General features: G+C 53.7%; 1 protein-coding gene and 1 non-coding gene across 2 annotated transcripts; both read right to left on the reverse strand.

Moving 5' to 3' along the window:
* Nucleotides 1-66: 66 nt before the first annotated feature.
* On the reverse strand, nucleotides 67-23,559 carry AP1G1 (adaptor related protein complex 1 subunit gamma 1). The gene is made up of 23 exons (XM_066637024.1): nucleotides 23,292-23,559; nucleotides 15,833-16,036; nucleotides 12,361-12,485; nucleotides 11,828-11,969; nucleotides 11,375-11,471; nucleotides 10,551-10,627; nucleotides 8,001-8,096; nucleotides 7,785-7,865; nucleotides 7,524-7,622; nucleotides 7,061-7,116; nucleotides 6,538-6,651; nucleotides 4,996-5,136; nucleotides 4,675-4,729; nucleotides 3,933-4,055; nucleotides 3,750-3,839; nucleotides 3,522-3,649; nucleotides 3,096-3,200; nucleotides 2,618-2,759; nucleotides 2,268-2,394; nucleotides 2,080-2,175; nucleotides 1,836-1,996; nucleotides 1,405-1,503; nucleotides 67-1,162 (listed from the first exon to the last, which is right to left on the reverse strand). Exons 2-23 carry the CDS (start codon nucleotides 16,031-16,033, stop codon nucleotides 1,061-1,063), a joined length of 2,457 nt encoding a protein of 818 aa, XP_066493121.1. The 5' UTR covers nucleotides 16,034-16,036; nucleotides 23,292-23,559; the 3' UTR covers nucleotides 67-1,060.
* Nucleotides 5,308-5,393, reverse strand: LOC136660789 (small nucleolar RNA SNORD71). Its single transcript, XR_010794915.1, has one exon. It is a non-coding gene; the product is annotated as a small nucleolar RNA SNORD71 (small nucleolar RNA).
* Nucleotides 23,560-24,005: the final 446 nt, after the last annotated feature.

Genomic DNA, 24,005 nt, shown 5'->3' on the forward strand with positions numbered 1-24,005 from the left:
AGGGGCATTTTCAGGTCAAGAACAGCCCCTTTCCTCTGCCTTCAAACCAGGGGGTCACTGCAGAAGTCTCATTAAACCGCATGGTCTTTATTTCAGTGCCAATATTACAGATACAACACAAACGTCCCAGGAGGAGAACGAATTCAAATGGAATCCAGGACTCTGACAGACTCAGGAAATGAAAAGGGCCAAGAGGAGGAGGAAGCAGCAGCTTTGTAGTAGAGGAGTCTTGAGATGAGTCTTTCTGCAGGCAAGGGGTGCCCCCATCGCTAAGCACCTTCTTGCCTACAACAATTTTCTACCCACCTCCCACAGCTGGCAGCCAAGGACCAGACCAGTTCCAAGATTCCAGGTGGGAGCCCCTGGAAGAGCCACTTGCTGGGGGAGCCTGCCATGTCCATTGTGAAACGCTCCTGGCAAAGCTCTCTCAGGGGTGTGGCTCCGCTGCTCACCTCCAGCATTAAATTCTCCAGGCCAAGCTTCTGTCCAGAACAGCAAATCCACCATACACCTCAGCCGGGCCCCTTTCTCAAACTCACGCCACTGCCTTCAGGTGGGAAAGCTAGTGTATAAAAGGCACCCCGACATCAGGGGACTCCACAGAGAAAGGGCCAACAGCATCCTTGGAAGAAGGTTCCAATGTGAACTCTGGATGAAAGAGCCTGAAGGTGGCAACCCCACTGCCAAGGAACCAAACCAAAACCCACCCTCCCGCCCACCGAAGGACAGCCCAAAGAGGAGAACAGCAGCCCCCTCACTGCTGGGAGGAGGGCACATGCTACAGTGTGCCTGCCCACCCTTGCCCCACTTTCCAAGAACAAGGGGAGGCAGCAGGCATGGCTCAGTGGCCAGGAGAGGAGGGGGTGCAAATGTCTCCAGAGAGGGGCTTGGTGGCCAGCCAGGCCAGTTCTCGCACTGGGCCACAGTAGCTCCCTTCAGCTCCCCGGGTCATGAGGTGCTGCTGGGGAGGGCGGGGAGACATGGTGGACTCCTGGTGGGGGTGCTCTAACCCAGAGTTCCTTCAGCTGGCCAGGTGGGGTGAGGAGGGCAGCGCTGGTGCTCACTGCCAGGACTGGGCAGGGAAGTGGTTGACTTCAGCGAGGTCCTGCATGGCTGAGCCCTTGTGGTTGTACGTCAGCTTGATCCGCATGCGGAGCTGTTGCTGCAGGAGTGGGAGACAAGAGGAGGAGGTGACCCTCTTTGCAGGAGGGACACTCCCATAGCATCTACCATCAAGGCAGGTGAGGCTGCAAGCACCTACCCATCCCCATGCTGCTCCTGAGGTTCCCAAGACACCTCTACTCCACAGGACTTTAATCTCCTCTCCCCCCCCCCCCCCGCCAGGCACACCACTGAGGTCTTCAAAAGCAGAGTCCAGCCTGTGGAGGCAGATCTCACCCTCACCTTTTGTGGATTCAGGACTTTGATGACCTGTGTGATGGTCCCTGTGTTGAAGGCCGGGATGACGCTGCTGCTGGGAGACAGGAGCTGCAGCTGGAATGTCTGGGGAGAGGTGAAAAGAAGAGTGATCTCCAATCTCAACCGGCTTTCTGCAAAGGGAGGGCCCAGCTCCAGACAGCACAGGGAAAAGTGTGGCATGGCACTTCCCCCCACCCTGAGCAGCACCTGAGATGGGGAGGTGGGCATGAGGAAGAGAAGCAGACCACACAGACTCCAGACCAGCACAAGGCACTCTCAGGGCCAGCCCTTCTCTATGAAGTGACACCAGCAGAGCCCTTTTCCAAGGATATGCCCCTCCCCAAGAATCCCCAAAGTTAAAGTGCCCTGAGAGGCTGATGAGGCAGCTGCTCCTGTCTGGAGGACTTGAAACTTGCCTTTGGTACCGCAGCCTGGAAAACAAAATCCGTCATGTCCACTTCAGTGCTGTTGGAGGCCTGAATGGTGATCACGGTCACACTAGGGTTGGTGTTTGAGCGCTCAAAGGCAAAGTCAATCTTCAGTCCATTTTTGCTGTAGGCGGTAATGGGGGGGATGCCTGAGGAGAAGAAGCCCACTGAGTGCCTGGAGGTGCTGGGGAATCCTCTGCTGGGGCCCACCCCTTGCTGCCCATGCACCTACCAGGAGGGACATCGTTGAAAATTGGCTGTGAAGAGAGTCCATCCAGCAGGAACGGGGGCTGCGAGAGCTGCGGAGCGGGAACGGGTGCTGCAGGGCCTGTGGGAACACCACACAAGAGACAGGCCAGGATGCAGCTGGCCAGGACAGGCAGGCAAGGGCTCCTCCCCTCCAGCAGACCAGTGCCTCACCTGTGGGGGCCAGGTCCCCTAGGAGGTCAAGCAGCTCGCCACCAGCAGAAGCAGGCTTGTTTGGAGGGGCTGTTGAGATCACAGGCGTGATGTCGTTGCTTCCCAAGAGGTCCAGCAGGTCATTTGCCTGATGAGGGACACCCAGCCAAGCAGTGAACACCACACCCAGTCCACATGGCAGCCTGTGGGTTCTGGAGACTGAGTGGGGCTAACAGCTGTCCCTGAGTGAGCTTCACCCCTTCCCCTCCTGCTAGCCATGTGCTGTAGAGCACCCATTCCCCCCATCCCCAAAGTTTGATCCCAGAAGTGGCCACCACACTCCTGGCAGCTGGTCTCCTCCACTCCAGTACCTGACTGGTGGGCTGCAGGCCTGAGAGAGGTGGCTTGGTCTCCAGCACTGCTGGCTCTGCCTCCCCATTGGGCTGAGCAACATCTGTCGGGCCATTGGTGGTCAGTTTCTCCATGACTGGCATCCTCTCCAGCAGGGCTGACCTACAGAGGAGATGACAAGACGGTCACTCCTGCTCAGGCTCAGTTGGACTTTTCTCGCAAGGTGGGGAGGGGGCTGGTCCTTTCTCCCACCCACTGTGGCTGTTCAGTTCCAGCATAAGCCCTGCATGCGAACAGGTCTCTCTACACACATCTTTCCATGACACCAACAAAGCGCCAAAGACCCCCTCCCAGTGGGGCACACAAGGCGCACCCACCCACAGCTGAGAGAACAACAATGCTCCCCCATCACAGGACAAATGTATAGTGGTGCCAGGAAGGGCTGTCAGCACAAGCCACAGGAACCCTGCCCGGCCTGGTGCTCAGCATTCTACTCACCTCATGTGGTCATACTTCTTGAACAAGGCATTGTACTCCACTGCCCTCTGCTGGAGCTCCACATCAATGCTGCTGCCGTATATGGACACCACCTTCTTAATGCGGCTGGAGGTGGGGAGACAGGAAGCCCAGCCATGACAAGCAGCCAAGGGGGGCACTGATGGTAGTGGCATGTGCCCGTTTCAGCTGTCCCCCCTTCAGGGTCCTCAGACACCACTTGGTGTCCATGACAGCACCTGTCCTTCCAAACCAGAAGCCCAGTTCGGCACTCATAAAGCCACCTGCTCCTCATTGCCCCTCCCAAACAAGGAGAGAGATGGAGGGAGGCAGCCAGGGGTACACAGTCACTGAAACAGCAGAGAGGTACAAGATCAGGAGGAGAGGGCAAGCCTCTCTCTACCAGGGCGCTGCCCAGAAGGCACTTACTTGACTGTGCCAGTGAACCGCGTGGACAGCTTCATGATGGCTGTGAGGGCATAGCCTCTCGTGACAGCCGCAGTCATGTTGGAGATGAGGACACTCTCCAGAACGTCAAGGACTTCATCCTCCGTGACCTGAGCGAGCCAGGAGGTGGAGGGATCAGAAGAGCTGCCATGCTGCAGGGCCACTCTGGCTCCGTTCCACAGAGCCCCCAACCACACACCCCAGACCTACCTGGATCGGCTCTTCCTCCTCACATTGGCCAGACACCAAGAGGTCTCCATACTCTCCTATGCACCAGGAACCCACCTGCACCAGAGGTTGCTAGCAGAGGAGGAAAGGACACGTCTCAGCCCGCTGCAGCAAGAGGCACCCAGAGCCCATGCCAGCAAGCGGCTTCGCACACCAAGAACTTACCTGGGAGTAGTCGCCCAGGATTGCTTTGTAGAGCCTCTGCACAGTATAGGCATGCATCTCCACACTGTTAGTGATGAGCTGGATGAGGTTGGGCACAGCATCATCGCGCACGTAACTCCCGGCCTGCAAGATGAAGGCACTAAGGAGCCATCGGGGCAAGCAAGGCATTGCAGTCCAGTGCCCTTGCCAGAGGAGAGGCTAGGCATTGCCCTGGCCCACTAGCTCAGGACAACTGCTGGCCTGCTCCTCTCCCAGACTCAAGATGGACCATGCACCACAAGCAAGCTGCACTCAGGCCATGAAAACCCTGCCGAAGGCCTAAGATGGGAGCCAGCCAGGCCAGTGCAGCAGCAAGTGCTAGGCCGTGCTCCTTGCTGCAGATAACACATTTGTGGAGCGTAGGCAGACAGAAGGGGGGCATATCAGGAGGCAGGAACTTGAGAGGGGAAATCCCTAACTGGAAGACTTGAGAGTGTCAGGGTTGGGAGAGTGTGGCACACCAGGGCAGCTGGTTCAGACCTAGCTGGCTGTGCTCACCCCTCCCAAAGACAGCTGGTTCAGACCTGGCTGGCTGTGCTCACCCTTCCCAAAGACAGCACTCCCTGCGCTGTCTGAGTCACCTCTCTGGGGCACCTCAGGGAAAAGGGAACTGCCACCCTGGTTGCTCAGCCCCGAGCAGGAGCCCTCCCCATTGAATACAATGCCTCCAGAGGCTCGGGACATGTTCAAGGACCCCGCTTACCGTGGTCAAGACTCTCATGATGGTGTCTATGTGCCAGCGCTTTGAAGGAGCATATCTGAAAGAGCAGCAGTCACAGATCCATGAGAATGCACCCAGGCTGCCCCCCCCCCCCCCGGCATCTAGGTGGCCACACAACCACCCTCTGCTTGTCCTTCCCCTAGAAAGATCCTCAGGTCCCAGTATGCATCTATCAGAGCTAAGTGACAGGGCAGGTTGAGGGAGTCTGTCCTGCTCTGCTGCCTGAGTGGGGGCAAGCTGAGGCCCCCCAGTGCCAGGAGAGGCAGCCGCAGACTGAGAAGCCAGACTGGTAGAGCCTCTTACTTTTCGGCAGCAAGAAAGATTCCCGACGCACAGTCTGCCTTGAACTCTGGCTCACAGGAGTCCAGGAAGTAGAGCAGTTCCTTCATCATGCCCCGGATGTTGTTTCCGTTCACCAGAGCAAAGCTCAGCTCCATCGCTCGCCTGGCAAGAGGGAGAGCAGGGGGGCCCCCCTGTGAGCCTGGTCTGGGCCTCAGCCCACCAGGGAAGGCTCAATATGCCACCAGCTTTCCAATCCCATCCCACCAAACAGGTAGTATGGAAGCCACAACCCCGCAACACCCCTTCCCAAGCAAGGCCCTTGGGGGTGCCAGGCGTGCTTTGTCAGCTGCTGAAGTGTCACCAGTGCGCCAGGCGCTCTGCCGATGGATCACTTTCAGGCTTCATCCTACAACAGCACTAGCCCAGTGAGAACCCACAAGACTGGCCCCCTCCCACACTCGTGCATTGCAGGTCTGGCAAGGATAGACACACATCCCCTATCTGCACAATGGAGCCCAGAGCACAGTTCCCGGGAGTGGCCAAGCACCATCAGAGACCAGCAGGATGATGAAGTAAGGGCTTGGGGAGGTAAGCAGCAGCAGGGGTAACCCCCTTTCTGATTGCAGACCCACACTGTTGCAATGCAGAAGAAAGCAGGGGAGGGGCACTTGCTGGAGCCCTCCTACACTTCTCACAGGTAAAACATAGCTCATTTGTAAACCTAGGAAACCCCAATACGATCATCACACATAGATTTAAAATGCATACACTTGCATCTCTCTCTCTCTCTCTCTCTCTCTCACACACACACACACACACACACACACACAGAGCAAAATGCTGCCCAGGGACACACCCTTTCCTGCCCCCCCCCATTCCTGAAGGTGGGAGCAATGACTGCCTGCCAACACAACTGTCACTCCTCCTTCATGCCTTCTTTTCCCTCCCTCCCCCACAAGCAGCCATCCACATTCTACCGAATGTCTACATTGTTCAGCATGGAAGTCTTATTGTGAGGGCTGCCAGGGTTGCAGTGCAAAGGAGCAACAGTTACACCAGCAGGCAGCAGCACCTCCAGGCCCTGGGGAGGGACAGAATGGACCCTTCATCACTGGCCAGCTACTGTTAACCAACAATGAAAACCACTGCTTCCTAGTCACAAGGATTCTAGATGCATGTTTCAAATACACAAAAAATGGAAGCCTGCCCAATTTATTCAGAGAGGAAGCCCTGCCTCCTCAGTTCAGGCCATGGGGTGAGCCATACCCCCCATCAATCTGTGCACCGCAAGAGGGAGGCCAAGCGCCTTTCATACCTTCTGTGCTGGGAAGTAATCTGCAAGGGGGTTTTAGTCATCAGACCTATTTGGATGCCACCCTGAGGGGGCCCACTGGGAGAAAAGGGTGAGATGTGGGCATTTGCACGGTCAGGCTTGTTCACAGAAGCACCTTGAACACTTATGGCAAGAGCAGCACTGCTGCACTTCTGCTACCATTTCACTGGCAAGGCAGAGAAGCGAGGCATTGCCAGCCAAGTACACCTATTCTGGGCAGACTGGCTCACCGTTTGATGGAAACGTCCAGGTCCTTTAGACAGTCTACGATAGTGCTCCGGTGGCGCTGCACAGCATTGTGGTCAGTCTGCACAGTCTTTAGTAAGGATGTCAAGGCAACGTATCTGCACAAAGGGAGTTGCTACGTTTAGCTCAGGACAGCCGTTCTGCCTTGTGGCGCAGAAGGAACGCAGTACTTGCAGTCAGTACTGCTGGGAAGCAGGCAAACGGCCCAACAAACAATGACAGCAGCGCCCCCCCCCATCTCTGCCCCTCAACCGCAGTGCTGGGCACATCAGGCTTCCTTGGGGCAATAGGGGTTATTCCTCATGACATAAATCCAAGCCCAGACTCCCCCATGACAACCTGCACACAGCCAGTCCCAAGGACTGCATGGCAGATGGGGCCACACTATGCTTCCTCCTCATGTGAAGTAGCATCAACACCAGCCACACCAAGGCTGTCCCATGGAAACCAGTGCAGGCATTGAAAGAACTGGGGCTGCCCCACCGCCCCAGACAGGCACAGACTCACCTGATGTTTTTGTCATTATTGAGCAAGAACCGGCCAAGGATGTTAATGGCTAATACCTGTGGAGGATAGGGGGGGGAGTCAGGAAGCACTGCACAGGGCTCCTCAGTGCTCTCTTGAGCCAAAGCACTGCACAAGGAGGCTGGGAGCAAGCCCCCGACCCCCCCATTAAAAACAAGGCACTGGCCAGCAACCTTGGCAGACAGCAGGTGGCTGCCTGGGGGGGGGGGATTCAGTTGATGGGGTTCTGGCAAGGGAATAAAGTTGGCAAGTCCCAAGGGCCAGAAATCAATGGCTGCCTCTGCTTGGCTCAAGTAACCGCTGCTGAAAAGCCCTGGGGGGAGCCATTTCCAGGTCAACCCCTACACACAAGGGGTCGCCTGATGATGCAGGCTTGACTGCGGAGACATCTTGCAAAATGCCCTGCCCAGCCCACCTCCTTCAGAGCCCCACATGTGTGACGTACCCGCAGTCCGCTCTCAGACTTGATGTCCATGATCGTCAGGACTGTCTCATACAGAATAGCATTCCCCACGTTTTTGCTTGTCTCAGTGTTAGTGGCCACCTGGAATCCAGAAAGAAGATGGTCCACCTTCCTCTATTCCCAGCTGGGGAGGCTACCCTGGCCCACCTCTGGCAGCACCTCTTGGGACCCTTCTTGGCTTTATCTGGGGAAAGTGTTGGGGTTGCACATGCAGCCCTCTCCCCCCACCCACCCCCCACTCACCTGGGCAAGGATGTCATTCATGGCTTCACTTGAGTCATCGTCGTTCCGGCCCAGAATCCTCAGCAGCCGCAGGATGCGTACCTGAAGAGACCAGGTTCACCTGCTCAGCTACATCTGCCACGGAAGGCTCCAGCAGAGCCAGCCATGGGGGACCCTCCCCCTCTAGTAGGGCTTGCCAAGAACTGACCCTTCCTTCCCTTGTCCCCAAACCTGTACCTGTAGGAAGGGGTCGCTGATTCCAGAAACGTCATGCTCCGGGGAGTAGCCAGACATGATGAGGTTTTTGAGGATGCGAACGAGCTGGGGCACAAGCTGTGGGGGACACAGAGCCACCCTCATCAGGGCCTGTGGCACCCTTGCTCCTGACCAGTGACTAAAAAGCCAAGGGGCCAAGGCCAGGGGAGTGCTATTGGTGACGGTGGTCAGCAGCTTCCTGAATCACCCCCTGATCCCAACTGTTCCCAAGGAGAGTCCTTAGCCATCTCACCAAGAGCATTTGCAGACAAGGCCGATGGCTGGAGGTGTTATTTTATTCAGAAGTAAGCCCACTGTATTCAATAAGACTTGGGCTGTAATCCTATCTTGCTCACTGGAAACAAACACTTCTCTTTACTGACAGCAGAAGCCAGGGCCACAGAATGACTGCTGGCTCAGCCCAGCTTCTACTACCTGGACTCAGTCAGGCAGTTTCTCTCATTTGCCTGCTGCCACCTCCCATCATGCTGAAGGACAACAGTCCTGCTGCCAGCCTGCACAGCTGCACAACAGTGTGGTGTGCTCCAAGGCAGCCAGCACAGGCCTGTTGGCCCTGTGGGGCTCAGCTTGCCTGGGTCTCAGAGGGAAAATTCAAGATCAGCCCTGGGTGCTCTGGACTGGGACTCCAGACAGTTTCTGTCGTCCCCGTCCCCCCCAAAAACCTACAGTCTATCAGTTTGAGGACATATCAAAACATCAGGAGGTCTGGTCTAGAGGGTAGAGCCTCCGTTTGCCTGAAGATAACATCCGCAGGTCGCCAGTTCGAGGCCACTGGCACCGTGCGACCTTGAAGCTGAGCCTTGACAAGCTGAGCCGAGTTATTCCATCCGCTCTGAGCCTGGCAGGATGGAGGCCAGAATGTGAAACCAGATCAGAGAGAAACATCTGGAATGTTGTGGTTCTTGAAAGATAGAACCTTCTTTCAATTGCAAAAATCCCTAGGGGATTTAAATAGCCTGCCTATGTAAACTGCCTTGAATAAAGTCTGAGGAGAAATCTGACGACCAAAAAAGGCGGTATATAAATACCTGTATTATTATGTTTTATCAGGACATTGCATAAACACTCTGCACTCCTCAGTCTCAGGTGTATCCTAGTCAAGTACGGCTCAGCACTCCTCAGTCTGGGGTGTATAGTGGTCAAGCCTGTCCTTCACAGGGGTGAGGGAGCAGGCCAGACATGCAAGAGCCAAGGCACCCTTCGCAGGGTGAAAAACCCCACCCTACCTTGTGCTGAGGGGAACTGAGAGTTCTCATGTGCTTCAGTCCCCAAGAGCCCCCTATCACAGAACCCCCAATTGAGTGTAGCCTCACGCTCAGCTGTAGGGGGTCACCAATCAATGCCCACCTCAGCTTGCCCCTCCAGCCAGTCAGGTGCAAATGCCCTGAGCAGAATAACCTGCGGGGCCCCAAACCAGACAGACCCTCCCCACACACTCATTCACTTGCTCTTCCTCCTCCTCTGCCCCCAACTCCCACTGCCCAGGGACACAGTGGCGCCCAGGCAATGGAAAGGATGACGACACCAAGAGTGCCCCAAAACCATCACCCAGCTAGGGGATGACCTTGTGGACCCATGAGATACAGGAAGTGAAACCAGAGAGGCCGCAGGCCTGACCCAACAGGGCTCTGCTGAGGACGGGAAATTGAAGCAGGCTCTCCCTAGGGAAAGGCTGCCCTGGGCATTAGGCTGAATCAAGGTGTCTATGCACTCAGCCCTCAGTCTGCGAGACAAGCATCAGCATTGGTGTGAGAAACACCAATTGAGCGGGAAGGCAGGAGCGCCTCCCTGGCCCAACGCAAGCATGCACTGCAGAGAAGGAAAAGAAGAAGAACAGCAGCGCTGCTTACCTTTTCATTCTAACACAACACAGCAGGGGTCCAGACAGGAGGGACAAAAGAGACGAAGCAGGCATTAGGGCGAGGAGCACCAGCTCACGGCATCCACCACAAGGCGGGCAGGGCACCCCCAGGCACAACCACCCCCAGCTCTCCCAAGGGTGGAGCAGTGGCTCCAGTCTCTCAGTGGCCAAGGCCACAACCCCTCCCCTGGCAAAAGCTCTTTGCTAGCAGCCTCACTGCTGGTGCGTGGAGTGGGAGGGTCCAGTCAGCACTGGAGGCCTGGCAAACAAAGCTGAACCACAGATTTCCCCCTGGGCACAACAGGCACTGTATCACCCGCTGCTGCCCCCACCACCACCACCGCTGCTGCTCAGCCACTCAGGCAAGTGAAGCCACTCTGCAGGAGCTTCTCATAGGCAGAGTGGTCAGGCTTGAACCACCGTCCCACTCCACCCAGCAGCAGCCACTGCCGCAGAAAGCACACAAGAGATGCAACCTGGCACAGTCAAGAGACAGGCAGACCGGGAGGCAGGAGACTGACAGTTTCAGTGAACAGAAGATGAGCTTAGCTAGAGCATCAGCCACTTTCCCAAGTGGCCAGAGCTTGTGGCAATGTCCTTTGGGAGCCCATGCGACACGGGAAAGAGATGGCCACTGGGAAAGAACTTACCTTCCTGAAGTGGGCGAGCATGTCTGGGCTTCTCTCACACATTTCAGTGAGAAGGACCACAGAGGTGTGAAGAACACCTGCCAGAGAGACAGAGAGAACAGGGCACCCATCACATCACAGTGCAAAGCCCAGTAACAGGTGGATGTACCAAGGTACTGTGGGGGCCTCTGGCTGCTCCCCCAGCACTGTCAGGCTGGGAACTGTTAAACACCTGCCCACATTCTAGAAAACAACTCCATATGAACCACCAGGAGTTTGGGACCCAGCAGCCAGCCATTTGGACTCTTCCCACCACAGGCTGCTGCTCCTGGTAGGAGGGTGAGAGACAGCCAGGACCTCTACTGGCCCCAACAGCAGCCATCTCATCTGCCCACCAGCACCAACAAAGCCGCCTTACCTTGTGGGGACAAACACCAAGCTCCATGGTGGACAGCCTGGGCTACCTACACCCCACCCCCTGCTCAAAAGCCACAGGCTGCACAGATGAGGCAGAAGCAGCTCTCCCCTTCAGATCAGCAAGATGCATCACAGCAGGTTTGTGTCACTAGCCCACACAATTCCAGGAGCCAAGTGGGACATGCTGGAGTGCACCCTTCTGCTCTGTAGCCCAACCTCCTCCACCCTGCTGGCAGGAGGGAGCAAGCAGAAGACCAACATGGCTGGGGCTTGAAGCACAGGAAGGTGAGGCAGACACAAGGCTCTTTACCTCACCAGCCGTGTGTGTGCACTGCCATTTCCACGGAGCTGTGGGAACCTCACCACACCTACTGCACAGCTCTGTCCCTCAAAAATGAAAGGAATGGCTGTGGGGGACACCTCCTCACCATGATTCTTCTCATTCAGCAGGTTTTTTGTGGCTGGCAGGAACATCTCCATGAGCTCAGGCACCTTCCTGATCACGTGAACAGCACACAAGGCTGCCTGCAGAAGGATAGGCATGTCCATGTGGGGTTGAGTGTAGGGTGCCCTCCCCCACCTGGCAAGTGGGTGCTTTTAGACAAAGAACAACTAGGTTGGTTCTGTGCCACATATTACAATGGCAGGAACAGGGGTCCAGGGAGCAAAGCAGTACCCAGGATGGCCTGGGAGGGAGAGGGAGGCTCCCAAGGCCAGGAGCAGGTTGCAGGCAAGGACTCTTCTTGCCAATGCCCAAAAGTAGGGTGGTCAAAGGCTGCGTGCCAGAAGGCAAGACTCTTGCAAACCCTTCAGGGGGGTTCCTGCAGGGCCTTCATGGAAGGGGCTGCCCAGCCTCCCTCATCGTGGGGTGGTAGTGGTACCTTTTTCCTCAAGTAGGAGTTGGAGGTCTTCAGGAGCTTCTCCACTTCCCCAGCCAAGTCCCGGCACATTTCAGAGGAGCCCATGCAGCCGAGAGTGCAGAGGGCCAGGCCCTGCACGTACTGCGTGCTGTGGTTAAGGTCACTGCAAGGGAAGGGAGGGAGGCAGCATGTCAGCCGATGCCCGGGATGGGACTCTCTCTGGTGCAGAGCATGGCTGCTCTCCAAGCAGCACACAAATGCCCCTGGGCAAGCAGGAGGCTGGAGGTAGACAAAGGATGGAGGCCTCTCTTTCAATTCCATTCATCTCTGGAATTTGCTACCCCAAAACAGGGTGAGGCCCACCCAATCAGGTGGCTACACAAGGGGATTGGACGAACTCATGAGGGACCAGAGATCTGCCCCTGGCAACTAGTAAAGGGGGCTGAAGGTTCCCTCGAAGTTCAGAGGCTACGCACCAAGAAGCAATGGTGGACTGCTAGACTAGAAGGGCTCCCTCCCTTGGCGCCTTCCCAGTAGCTGAACTCAGTCCTTACTTCTTGATGCAGTTGGTCATGAGGAGGTGGACGTCCTGCCTCTCGTCCAGCAGCAGCATGGCTCCCAGGTACCCAATGCGCTTGTCGGTGAACTTCTGAGAGGCAATCAGTTTGAGGCACTCCAGCTGCAAGAGGAGGGCAGAGGAGTCAGCCAACGAGGCAGCCACCACCACAGTTACTGCCACCCAAGTGGATCATACCAAGGGCTGGCTCAAGAGAATCCACAAGAAGTCTCCCACAGCCTGCAAAGCATTGCAGAGCCCAAACAGGAGCAAACCGTGTGAGCAGAGTCCCCAAATGAGCGGGTGTTCCCATGAACACCACTGGTGCCCAGGTGCATTCTGAAGAAATGCTACGAGCTGCTCAGAGGACAAAACGGCAACTGAGGCTGGCAGCAGAAAGCCTGGTGGGGGAAAGGAGGAGCCCAGAGGAGGAACATGCACTGCATAGCCTAAGCTATGGCATGCACACACCCCATTGACCCTGCCTGGCCCCCTGCACTGGGGAGGCAGAAACGCAGCCCCAGGACAGACTTCGAACAGCAGCAACATCGGAGCTCTGCACTCCTCCAGCTGCCCAAGGTCCACCTAGGGCAGCCCCTTGAGCACACCCCAGAAGAAGCATCTGCAGGGAGGTGGGTGCCACCCTGTTGCTGCTCTTTCACGTGGGGATGAGGAGGAAGTTCATAGTGCCCCCGGGGTACGTGGTCTTTCCAAGCCTCTCTCAGCACCCCAATCACCTTCTCCTTGCCTGCTGCCTCGCAGGCCACACAGCAGGGGGGGGGGAGAAAAACCAAGACCTCCCCACCTTTGTTCGTCTGATGGCATGGCCACCTGCCCCATTGCTGCCCTCAGGATCAGAGAAGTAAAGAAAGGAAGGGGAGGGCATCTAAGAGATGGGGGCAGCTTGATCCAGAATGCACACTTTTCCGAATCTGGAGAGCAACGCCACTTCCAACTCAACTCATGGCAAAGGGCAGCCTCTTGCCCTTCCCTGCAGTGCTGCTTGTCCTGCTTTGAGAGAGGACACAAAATCTCCCCAGCAGCTCCTGGAGCTTCTCTGGTGTGCTGAGCAAGCTCTCCAGGAGGGGCAGGCCAGGAAGAAAAGGCAGAGAAGCCAGACCCTGGGCTCTGGGGAGGAGACCCCACCCTGCAGAACAGCTGGGGCAATGCCTGCCACCTGCAGCACTTAGCTCAGGAATATGAGCCGGGCAACGTTCTCCCTTGATCAAGGGAGGAAAAAGAGGAACCTGGACCCTGGTCTATCCTCGTCACCTGCAGGGAACACAAGACAAGCAAACCCACCCCTGTGCTTCCATGAGGGAGGGGACCAGCCCAGGCTCTCTCCCTTGCTCCTCCTCTGGCTCCCAAGTGACATGCCATGGAACGTCCTGGGTTGGAGAGCAGCTACCAGCAGAGCCACAGTCAGGTTTTCACCACTCCCAGCAGAGCTGCCAATTTTTCCTTTCCTAGGCTAGGCTGTCTCTCTTTCTCTCACTTGCTGGAAAGCAAAAAGACTGAAATGACCCACTTGACCCTCCAAGCCAACTGGAACTGGTCACAAGGCCCCTTAAAACAACAGCACTGCACCAGGGGGGGTCTGCATTTCCATGTCTGCTCACCACAGAAAAGCTCATCAACTAGTTGGAAAAGCTTTCCAACTAGCCAACCTGTTTGGAAATGGGGAGGGGGGAAAAAGCACACCTTCAGCAGTCTTCCTAGAAACACAGTATGTGATAGTTGGAAATGACCTTGGAGGCCATCTAGTTCAACCCTCTCTTCAGCACAGATGACTTCAGCATCCCTGACAGATGGCTGCCTGGCCTCTGCTTGGACACTTCGAATGACAGCTCCACCACCATCACCACTTGAGGCAGACTGTTCCAGTGCCGGATAGCTTGAGTACTTGGGAAATTGCCTAGCCCAGTGATTCTAAAACTTTGGGTCCGTGGTCCATTTTTGACAGGTCATGAACCTGACAGGGCAGATTAGGCTATATGCATCAAGGGTTAAACAACCTGCTACTGGCTGGGGGGGCGGGGAAGAGGACACTACTGCCCAATCACCATTATAGCCTCAGAAGCTTGAGTGGTTTTTTTTAGATGTGTCCTGATGCTAAGTTTTGAGAACCCCTGGTCTAGCCTAAACCAGTTTCTGTACACTCTTTGGTTCTAGTCCTGCGCTCCAGAGCAACATAGCACAAAACCTTCTGGTCTTCGACATGACGGGACTTCAGATGCCTGAAGATGATTCTGCTCCCTTGGCCTTCTCCTCTCCAGACTAAACCAGCCATGCTCTGCTCACCATTCCTCACAGGATGGCTTCCAAACCCATCACCCCCTCCACCATCAAAGCCCATAGAACAAGGTGCTCAAAACAGAACACAACATTCTCAGTGAGGTCTGGCAAGTGTAGAGCAAAGAGGAGCCAGCACTCCTCGCCACCTAGGACTTGCATCTCAGCAGATGCCCTCAGAAACACTTTCCTTGCGGCCACATCACAAGCTGAATGTGAGCCAGGAGGGTGGACCACTGAGAAACCTCCCTTTTTCCCCAACATGGGCTCCTGCCAGCCAAATCTTTCCCTCTCTCCCCCCCCCCCCGTCTCCTATTTGTGCCTCTGATTTTTTGTTCCTGTGCGCAGGGCTCTTCATTTGCCTCCACTGTCTTGTTGGTTTGTGCCCACTGGTGGAGTCCATCAAGGTCTGGAATCCCGAGTCTGCAATCCTGCAGGTTAGTTCCCTTCCAGCACACTTCATGCCATCTGCAAATCTAATAAGCACCTCCTCTACACCATCATCCAGGTATTTATAAAAATTATTTGTAAAAATGTGGAACAGCACAGGACCCAAGACCGGGCCCCGGGGGCACTCCACTCCACTACAGACCTCACTGGGAAAGGTTGTACAGACAGCTTGGAGCCTAGCCAGCAGTAGTACTATAAAGCCCACATTTTATCCACCAAGATATCATAGCCTTCTGTCATAGTCCATTCGAAGCAAGGTCCTTACAAAGCAAAATCAAAGGCCATGCAATGGAATTTGCTGCCATAAGCCACAGAAGGAGCGTGCTGGAGAATTCAAAGCCTGGCTTACACATCTGCAGGGTTCTTGAAAATTATTACTTGCCACACATGGCAGAGCAACACAGAGAGATCACAACACTCTCCACATCACACTCCTTTGTGTGAAAAATCACTTGCCCCCTCAAGGGGTCCTCAGCACTTCTCTGCCAGCCTAAAGAGACAAGCAGCACTTGGTCAGAGGGCATGTTGGAAGACTTCCAGCAGCCCCTTTCTGTGGACCATAACTTCAGAAACCCGGTGCTGCCATTGGGTTACTAAACAGAGCTTCACACTGAATGCCCAGGTGGCTTTTGTGTTCCAAGGAAAGGGATACTGGTGGTCCTGGGCAGACCAAAGGTCACCGCTTGTGCTCCGCAGCCCCAGCAACAGGTGCAGAAAAGAGGGCCTACCTGGCCAAAGTGTGCAGGGTAGCCCAGCATGTGCATGTACAGCAGCTTGGCGACATTCCGGCAGCGGTATGTATTGTCCTCTTCACGGAAAGATGACCGGATGGCAGCGCATTCTTTCTGTATCATCTCCCGTTCTTCTGCCTGGGTTCGAGCTGTCCGGATGGTCCGGATCAGCTCCCGGAGTCTAATGGGGGCTGGCATCCTCTGGAAAAGAGGAGAGAAGATAGTTAAACCGTGGTAACCAATCTCTGTTTTTCTAAAGAGTGAGCAAGTGCCAGGGGTGCTGGAGCTCGGAAGCTGAGCAGCCTGAAAGGTCAACCTGTGAGGAGCTCCCTGGGCCTTGACTACACTGCTGAGACTCTCTGTAGATATTCTAGGACCGCTATCCCCAGTGGGAATAGCGGGAAGAGTGACCGCACCATCCTCTGCAGGTTTAGTGAGAAGTAAGTCCCACTATATTCAACAGGACTTACTCCCAGGTAAATGTGCCCAGGCTTGTAGCCTGAGGCTCTGGCTTTGCTCCTCCCCAGGCATGCCCAAGCTACACTCCCAGCAACAGAGACCCAACTCCCAATAGATTCTTGGGGTCAACTGCAAGCAGGTCCTGGGGAGCAGCATGCTACCTAGAAGCACATCAGAGGGGGGACTGTGGAAATGAAAACCAGGGTCAAAGGCCCCCAGAGATGATGGAAGAAGCCCTTCCCCCTGGCGTGGGAGAATAACTTTGGTCATAGTTGGAACTGCAGCAGTGACCAACATGGCACATCTCAGGTGCAGCTTTGATCCAGGTAAAACACAGGGTTGGGTGGGTAGTCACCTTAGAAAAAATTCAGGTGGAACACGTCCATTCAAAACTGCTTCCTCAATGCCATATTACACTGGACTAAGGTTCCATTTGAGATGTACATTTAAGTTGTGTTTAGGAACAGCAGGAAATTTAGAAATGTGTTTCTAGAAATTGTGCAAATAAGGAACTTGCAGAAAGGCTAATCCATGCTGTTCAGTACTGGACACACAACATCTGCTGACGTGTGCTAAGTTGAATTTGATGCTTTTCAACAGCCACTAAAATGCCACCTCATCACAAAGAGGCTAGAGACCATCGCAGTGTCTCTCTCGTCCAGTTATGACTTCCACCTGTACTCAATGGATCATTCTCTATCAACCAAGAAGATTTTGTATGAGCTGTACATGCCCCCTCCCCAGGAACAACCAGAAGGTTGAATGATGTCGGCATTCTGAAAGAACCTGCTCAAAATGCGTGGGTCTGTTTCCCTCCTGCCCTAGTCTTGCATTTGGAACCTCTGCAAACAATCATCAAAACATTTCAGTTCTGCCTCTCCATCTCCGAGGACACCCAGGGTAGTTTGCCATCATCAGAACAACAAAAACACTAGCACTACAACAAAGCAGCAAGCACATAACACCTTCTCAGCAACAGATCTGGGCAAGAGGCTGCAGCCCAAGTCCCTCAATGTTAGAGGTGGCACTCACTCGGGCGGGGAGTTTCTCTCCTCAGTCTGGAAAACAGCCAACTGCACCATGCCCACCAGCCTCTAAGCTGAAACACAGGGCAAGTATTTCCTGCATATGCATTTGTTCTCACTCCAAAAATAAGAGTAATATTTGTAACCCAGAGGATGGGTGTGGCAAGCCCCCCCCCCCCCAGAGACTAGCTTGCTGTGAGCTTTCAGAGCAGACTCCCAGGGCTGATCTTGTGGCTGCAACGTGTGGTCCCCCTTTCCTAGCACCTGGAGTTCTTCCAATCCTGCCCCTTCCTCCTTGCTTCCAGCCAATGCTGGGTGGATTTTTCTAAGAGAAGCAGCCGCAGTCTTCACTACACCTGGTGATGGCAACTGACAGAGCTGAATCCTGGCCCCAGTTACTTCCGGCATGGCATCATGTCTAATATGGTGGCTACAAGCAAAAGGCACACAACTGGTAAATCCCACGATGAACCAATCATCTAGCAGGCACCACTTCCCTATTCCATGGGTCAACTGCAAAACCCTGTTCAGTTAAGAAAGCCATGCAAGGGGGAGGCTCTCTGCCAGATTCCCATCAACAGAAAGAAGCCACAGCCCAACTTCTATAGGGACACTCTGACAGAGCTCCTATTCTGACTGCAGCCTTCCAGAGCAACAAATGTGTCAGTTGTGACTCTCTGGAGCCTCCAGTAAACCTCTGGAGATTAAAGACGGCACAAAACCTGTTGGAGGCCACCTGTCCGATGGGGCAGGATGATTGCTTTTCAAGTCCTAGATGCACTCATAAGCTAAACTCACTGTTTTGGGTTACTGATTCAGAAGAGAGCCCTTATCTGTGATGTGCTCTGTCACCCATTTTAAAAATATTTTTATTGCTTTTTTTGCTATCATTTGACATTTTTACTCATTATATATCATTTCTTAATTTAAGCAAACCCTTTTTTCTTTATATTTGCCACATTTCTCTTTGGTCTGAATCATATCATGCTGATTACAAAAAGACTCAAGTAAAACTTACTCAATCGTTTAAAATTCATTTATTTATAAAACTTATGTTTTTTGGCCTGCAAAAATGCATAAAATACATAATACAGCCCTCGTTCTGAAAAGCTTGGAGACCCCCTGCTCTAGAGGCTGCTGCCTGATTTATAAAAGCCAAGGGGTGTGGTTATAATGGAGATTGGGTACCAGTGCTCCTCCCAGTAGCAGATTGTTTAACCCATGATACAAACAGCCTAATCTTCCCTCAGTTTCGTCAACCACCAAAAGTTGGGTCATGACCCATTGGCGGGTCCCAGACTCACAGTTTGAGAACTGCTACTGCTGAAGTTTTACAGTACACCAGATCATCTCACTTGGGGACCCAACGCTTATGCCCAACACACAATAGTCCTTGGCCAATACACCTTATCCATAAGCCACCTGGGCACTTTCCCTACTGCAGAGTGATGCCTTGCATGAAAGGAATAAAGGGAGGAATTATAAGTCTTGTTCATTTGCTCCCCCCCCCATGCAACTAGGACCAGGAAGCAAGTATTCATCAGCACCTTTCAAAATCTCAGCCACCAAAGCCACAAGGAACACAGAGACTGCCTTATGCCAAGTCAGACCACAGTGGGTCCATTTAGCTCAGTATTGCCAACACTGACGGCCAGTGGGTGCTCCAAGATTTCAAGGCAGGAATTTCTGTCCATCTCACCCTGCTAGGGACTGAATCTGGGACCATCTGCATGCCAAAGATGGAGCCTGTCACTGGGCTATGGCCTCTCCCACTAAGCGCTACTACACTTCTCTCTTCCCATTGCAAACATTATGCTGACTGCTCACGAAGGAAAGGAAATTCTTCATAAGCAACTGTCCTGACCTTTCCTTCAGAGAAAGACTGCTGAGCAAAGAAACCTGTATGTCCTCCCTCCTTCTATGAAGTAAATGCTTCTAAAGGTGCACCTTATGATACTGAAATTACCTGTAGGGGGGTCCTGATCCGACTCATGGATGGGACACCACTGTGAGTCCCACAAAAAATTGAGGACAATCCATATAGCACATCCTTCCACTTTCACACCATTTTCATATTTAGCATGCACATGTGCAGAGTGGCGACATCAAGAAGCAAACACTCATTTCTGAAAACAGCTTGGCAGTGACCATGTGGTCCACTTTCTGGCTGCTGAGAAATATCATATGGACACTGCCAGCAAGCACATTTTTCACAGACTGGAAATCTAGAAAGGCTTGTCCTGCAATGCTCTCTTCTGCTACATTGACAAGTGAGCGTTATACTCCTTAAGGAACCTCCATAATATAAAACAATTTTCTGAACACATTTTCAAGAAGTTGTCCACACTGAAGTGCTTCTAAAAATAGTGCTTTAGGCAAAAGCAGACCTACTCCTGCTCCACAAAGGCAATCCCATCACAAAAGAGAAATGGGCACCCAAACCTATGCAACTATGTCCAGGGCAGCAAGTGAAGGAACTTGATGAAGACACAGGGAAGTGGGAGAGATAACAGAACATGACCTCAATAGGTGAAGGGTAGCAACAACAGTCAAATACCTCCAACAAGAATAATCACCTCATCTGGAAGCCTCACCAAAGTGATACAGGAGAGAAAAACAGACTGTTCCTAAGCAGCTGTGGGCTTCCTGAGCACTGCCCAACCTTGTTCTAGAGTCTTAACAAGTCAGCTCCTGCTGGATGAAGGGCGACCTTGTACTGGAATTGCAGAAGATCGGGCAAGGAGATAGCATGTGGTGTCAGCAGCGGCCCCTTTAAGGGTTAAGGCCTGGGCTTTGAGCAGAGGTGTGCTGCACAGCTGCAGCCACTAGAGGCAGTCAGGCCATTATAGGATATAAGGAGCACCTGATGCTGAGAGAGTTTGTGGGTTGTAGGTGAAGTGAGAGTGCAGGAGGGAGAGGAGACTCACAAAATGGACTGACTAAACTGACCTACTGGCTTGTGAACTTACAGACTGACTCACGGCTCTACTTATTGGACTGATTTTCTGGCACATGAATTCATGGACTGGCAAGCGAACAACAAACTAGCACTCTGGTGGATGGACTGGAGGGTGAACTGGTGCACTGACCTATGGACTAACAAACAGACTGCTGAGTGGTGGAAAGCTGAGGTGCGGCTGCTTACCTGGAAGGCCTGCTGCCTGGAAGGAGAGCTGGGACCCTGCATATTTACAGACAAGCCACCTACTAGTCTCCTTCCTGCTGGTACAGGTAAACTTAGCTATAGTCAAGCTGGGGAAACTAATTAGTCTTAAAGTGGGCATAGGATCTCTAGGCAAAGCTGAGAACAGGGAGCTTAGCAGAACAGACCTTACTGGACCCTCTTCTGCAATAATGTGGGCAAAAGCACAACACACAGCCATCATGGCTTGTAATTTATGATGATTTTTTCCTCCTTAGCCAATCCCCTTTTAAAGACCAGGTGCCACCACCACATCCTGTGGCAAGGAATTCCACCATTAACCACATGCTGACTAAAGAAATATTTCCTTTATTGGAGGGAGGGCTTCCTTGCAAGTTTCCCAGGATGGCTCATAAAAGTTGGAGTATTGTGTCAGAGTTCACTATCTCCCTGCTTAGCTGACTGCCATTAAAGGTTGGTAAGGTAGACTATCCCACAGTGATAATGGAGAATTACAAGGCTGTCCCAGTATTAATGGCACAAGCACTACAGGCTGAGACAGTACATTAAAATAGCTGTGCTTGCTGTTGGCAACCTTCAGTCTCAAAAGACTATGGTATCGCGCTCTGAATGGTGGTTCTGGAACAGCGTCTAGTGTGGCTGAAAAGGACGATTCGGGAGTGACAATCCCTTCCACACTGGGAGCAAGTGCAGTCTGTCCCTGGTCTGTCTCCCTGGCTATGGGCCTTCCTTCTTTGCCTCTGTCTGTTGGCCAAGTGTCTCTTCAAACTGGGAATATTCTGTGCATTTCCAAAATAGCTACATTTTCCTTACAAGGCTTCTTCTAAACTATGTTCTGAGCTAGCTCAAGGAAGCTAGCATTGGGATGCATTGGGAAATTTTTTCACAAGCTCCCTTCATCTTATTTCTTCTGTTTTCAAGATGTCCCTAAAAATAAATAAAAGCAGGAGTACAGAGGTCCTATAGGCTCCAACAACAAACATGAAATACTAAGTAGTCTTCCAGGTCTGATCAGAGCTCCTGAACAGAAATTCAACACACAAAGACGAAGACCACCATTCTCAAAGGGCAACAGGGTCATCTAACAGCCAAACTTTCGATCTCAAGAGACATGTAGGAAGTAGAAAGAAGTCTGCTGAATATTACAGTTCTGCCCCACTTCCAAATCCAAAAGACATACAGAGTCTGGTGAACACATGTGCTAGTCTGTCAGAAACTGGATTCCATTCACTAATAATACAGTATGTAGCACAGAGCACAGGTTCCTGTCCAGGGGAGCCTACAAATTACAATTAAAGTGGAAAAGACGAAGCCAGGAAAAAAGGAAGGAATGAGAATAAAGTCATTCAGTTTGGGGTAATGCTTAAATGAAGGTGGGTTGAAGAAAAAGGTGTCCCACACAGGTACCCTGGCAAGGAGTTTCAATCATGGGGAAGTGAGAGAAAATGGCCCATGAAAGCAGAATAGTAGAGCAGCAAAGACCTTGGGGACAGATGTCTGTCAAAAATGCTGTGCTACTCCCCAATTCCTTCAATGGATTTGAGCAACTGCTTTTTGTAGGGAGCAATGGTCATGCTCCTGTGTGATCATTAACTCTCCTTTGGCAAATGCACTCAACACCCTTCACACCAGACAGGGGAAGCTGAAAGGACCTCCAAGGAAAGAGAGCCAGGTCTCCGCTCCCTCTTAAGCTATTTCTTCCCAAGGCTGCATATACACAACAGGGACCAAATGTGCACACCTGTCAGGCAGAAATGGGTTGAGCACATCCCCCAACTCCTCTGGCTTCTCTGAGAGAGCCTATGCCTGTCTACTCAGAAATCAGCCCCATTAGTCAATGGGACTTACTCTCAGATAAGCATAGATGGGATAGTGGCCTCAGCTAAGCCCCTCTGGATTCCATTCAGGCACACTAACTGGCCTGCCCCCACTGCTCTTCCAAGAGGTCAGCTGAGCAGTGGGGGTGAGCTCCATCTGCCTCCTTGGAAGGGGGGGAGAAGAGTCAGGGGTTCCACCCAGCCCCAGAGGGTAGACTCCCCCCCTGCACATGCACATGACCTCCTAGGCTCATGTGAAGAGAGACTTGCTTGCTCCAGGGCCAGGCTCTGCAGGCAGCAGTGGTTTCAGAGACTCTTCTATGTCTGTCTGCTGAGAAGTAAGTCCCATTATAGCCAATGGAGCTTACTCCCAAGTAAGTATGAAAAGGATTGGAACCCCAGAACCCAACCCTAAGCCTGCCTACTCAGAACTAAGTTCCACTATAGTCAATAGTGTACCTTCTTCCCATGTAAGTGTGACTAAGATTGCAGCCTCAGAGCCCAATCCTATGCATGTCTACTCAGAAGTAAGCCCCATTATAGTCAATGGGGCTTCCACCCAATAAAGTGTGGGCAGCATTGCAGCCTGAGAGCCCACTCCTATAACTGTCAACTCAGAAGTAATAGCCAATGGGCTTCCTCCCAGGTAAGTGTGGAGAGGACTGCAGCCTCGGAGCCCAACCCTCTGCCTGCCTACTCAGGCGTCAGTCCCACTACAGTCAACGGGGCTTCCTCCAGGTAAAAGCAGCCTCGGACCGCCTTTCCTGGCCTCCAGAGCCGAACAGCCTCGGGGCCGGAGGGCATCGGCCGGAAGGCCGCAGCGCTCGTGGCTGGAGCGGGGCGGGCGGCCGAGGGTGCTCCCGCTCATCCTCCCCCCGCCGCCGGCCAGGCTCCGCGCCCTGGGAGGGAAGGCCGGTCTCTGGCTCTCCTCCCGGGTTGAGGCGCGCGTGCCCGCGAGGCCCCTCCCCGCGCGCCCCCAGTCGCTCGCTCACCGGACCGGGTCCCTGCGGCGAAGGCAGCGGCGGCGGCAGGAACCTGGCATTCAAAATGGCGGCGGCGCGGCCTCAGCACCACTACCGCAGGCGGAGGTATCCGGGGCCGGGACTCACTGGCGGCGCTTCTCCGGAGGGCGGTGTGCACACGGGCCCGCTCTGAGTGGAGCCGCCCCGGCACTGCCGCCCGGCGCCCTTCCTCGCAGGACAGCGCGCGGTCCGCCCGACACTGCGGCACTGCGCCCAGAACTAGTTTCGCTGGCGGAAGCATCTGTGTCGTCACTTGGCGGACGGGAGGACAGAGCAGAGCAGCGCCGTGTCACGCAGTGATGACGTCAGACGCCTGCCTAGTCACCGCTGCGGCTGTGTCCCTCACGCCGGTCCGGGCGGCCCCAGAGCCCGCCCTCTCCGTTCCGCTCTCAGTGACAAGCCGGGCCTGTCCGCACTTCCCTGGGAGGAGCCCCATTGGCTATAGTGGGATTTGCTTCTGAGTACGCAGGCATAGGAGTGGGCTCTGAGGTTGCAGTGTAATCCTATCCACACTCACCTGGGAGGAAGCCCCATTGACTATAATGGGAGTTACTTCTGAGTAGACAGGCATAGGAGTGGGCTCTCAGGCTGCAATCCTGCCCACACTTTCTTGGGAGTAGGCTCCATTGACTATAATGGGACTTACTTCTGAGTAGATAGGCATAGGCTTGGGCTGTAATTTTT

Source organism: Tiliqua scincoides, chromosome 9 (genome assembly GCF_035046505.1).
Source record: "Tiliqua scincoides isolate rTilSci1 chromosome 9, rTilSci1.hap2, whole genome shotgun sequence".
Lineage (NCBI taxonomy): Eukaryota > Metazoa > Chordata > Lepidosauria > Squamata > Scincidae > Tiliqua > Tiliqua scincoides.

What these genes read in the sequence shown, in the direction of transcription:
- AP1G1 (XM_066637024.1), bottom strand. Translation starts at nt 16,033, where the DNA reads ATGCCAGCCCCCATTAGACTCCGGGAGCTGATCCGGACCATCCGGACA. An exon ending in TGAATGACATCCTTGCCCAG is followed by an intron (nt 7,623 to 7,784) that starts GTGAGTGGGGGG and finishes TCTGGATTCCAG; the next exon opens with GTGGCCACTAACACTGAGAC. An exon ending in AAGAAGTATGACCACATGAG is followed by an intron (nt 2,760 to 3,095) that starts GTGAGTAGAATG and finishes TCTCCTCTGTAG; the next exon opens with GTCAGCCCTGCTGGAGAGGA.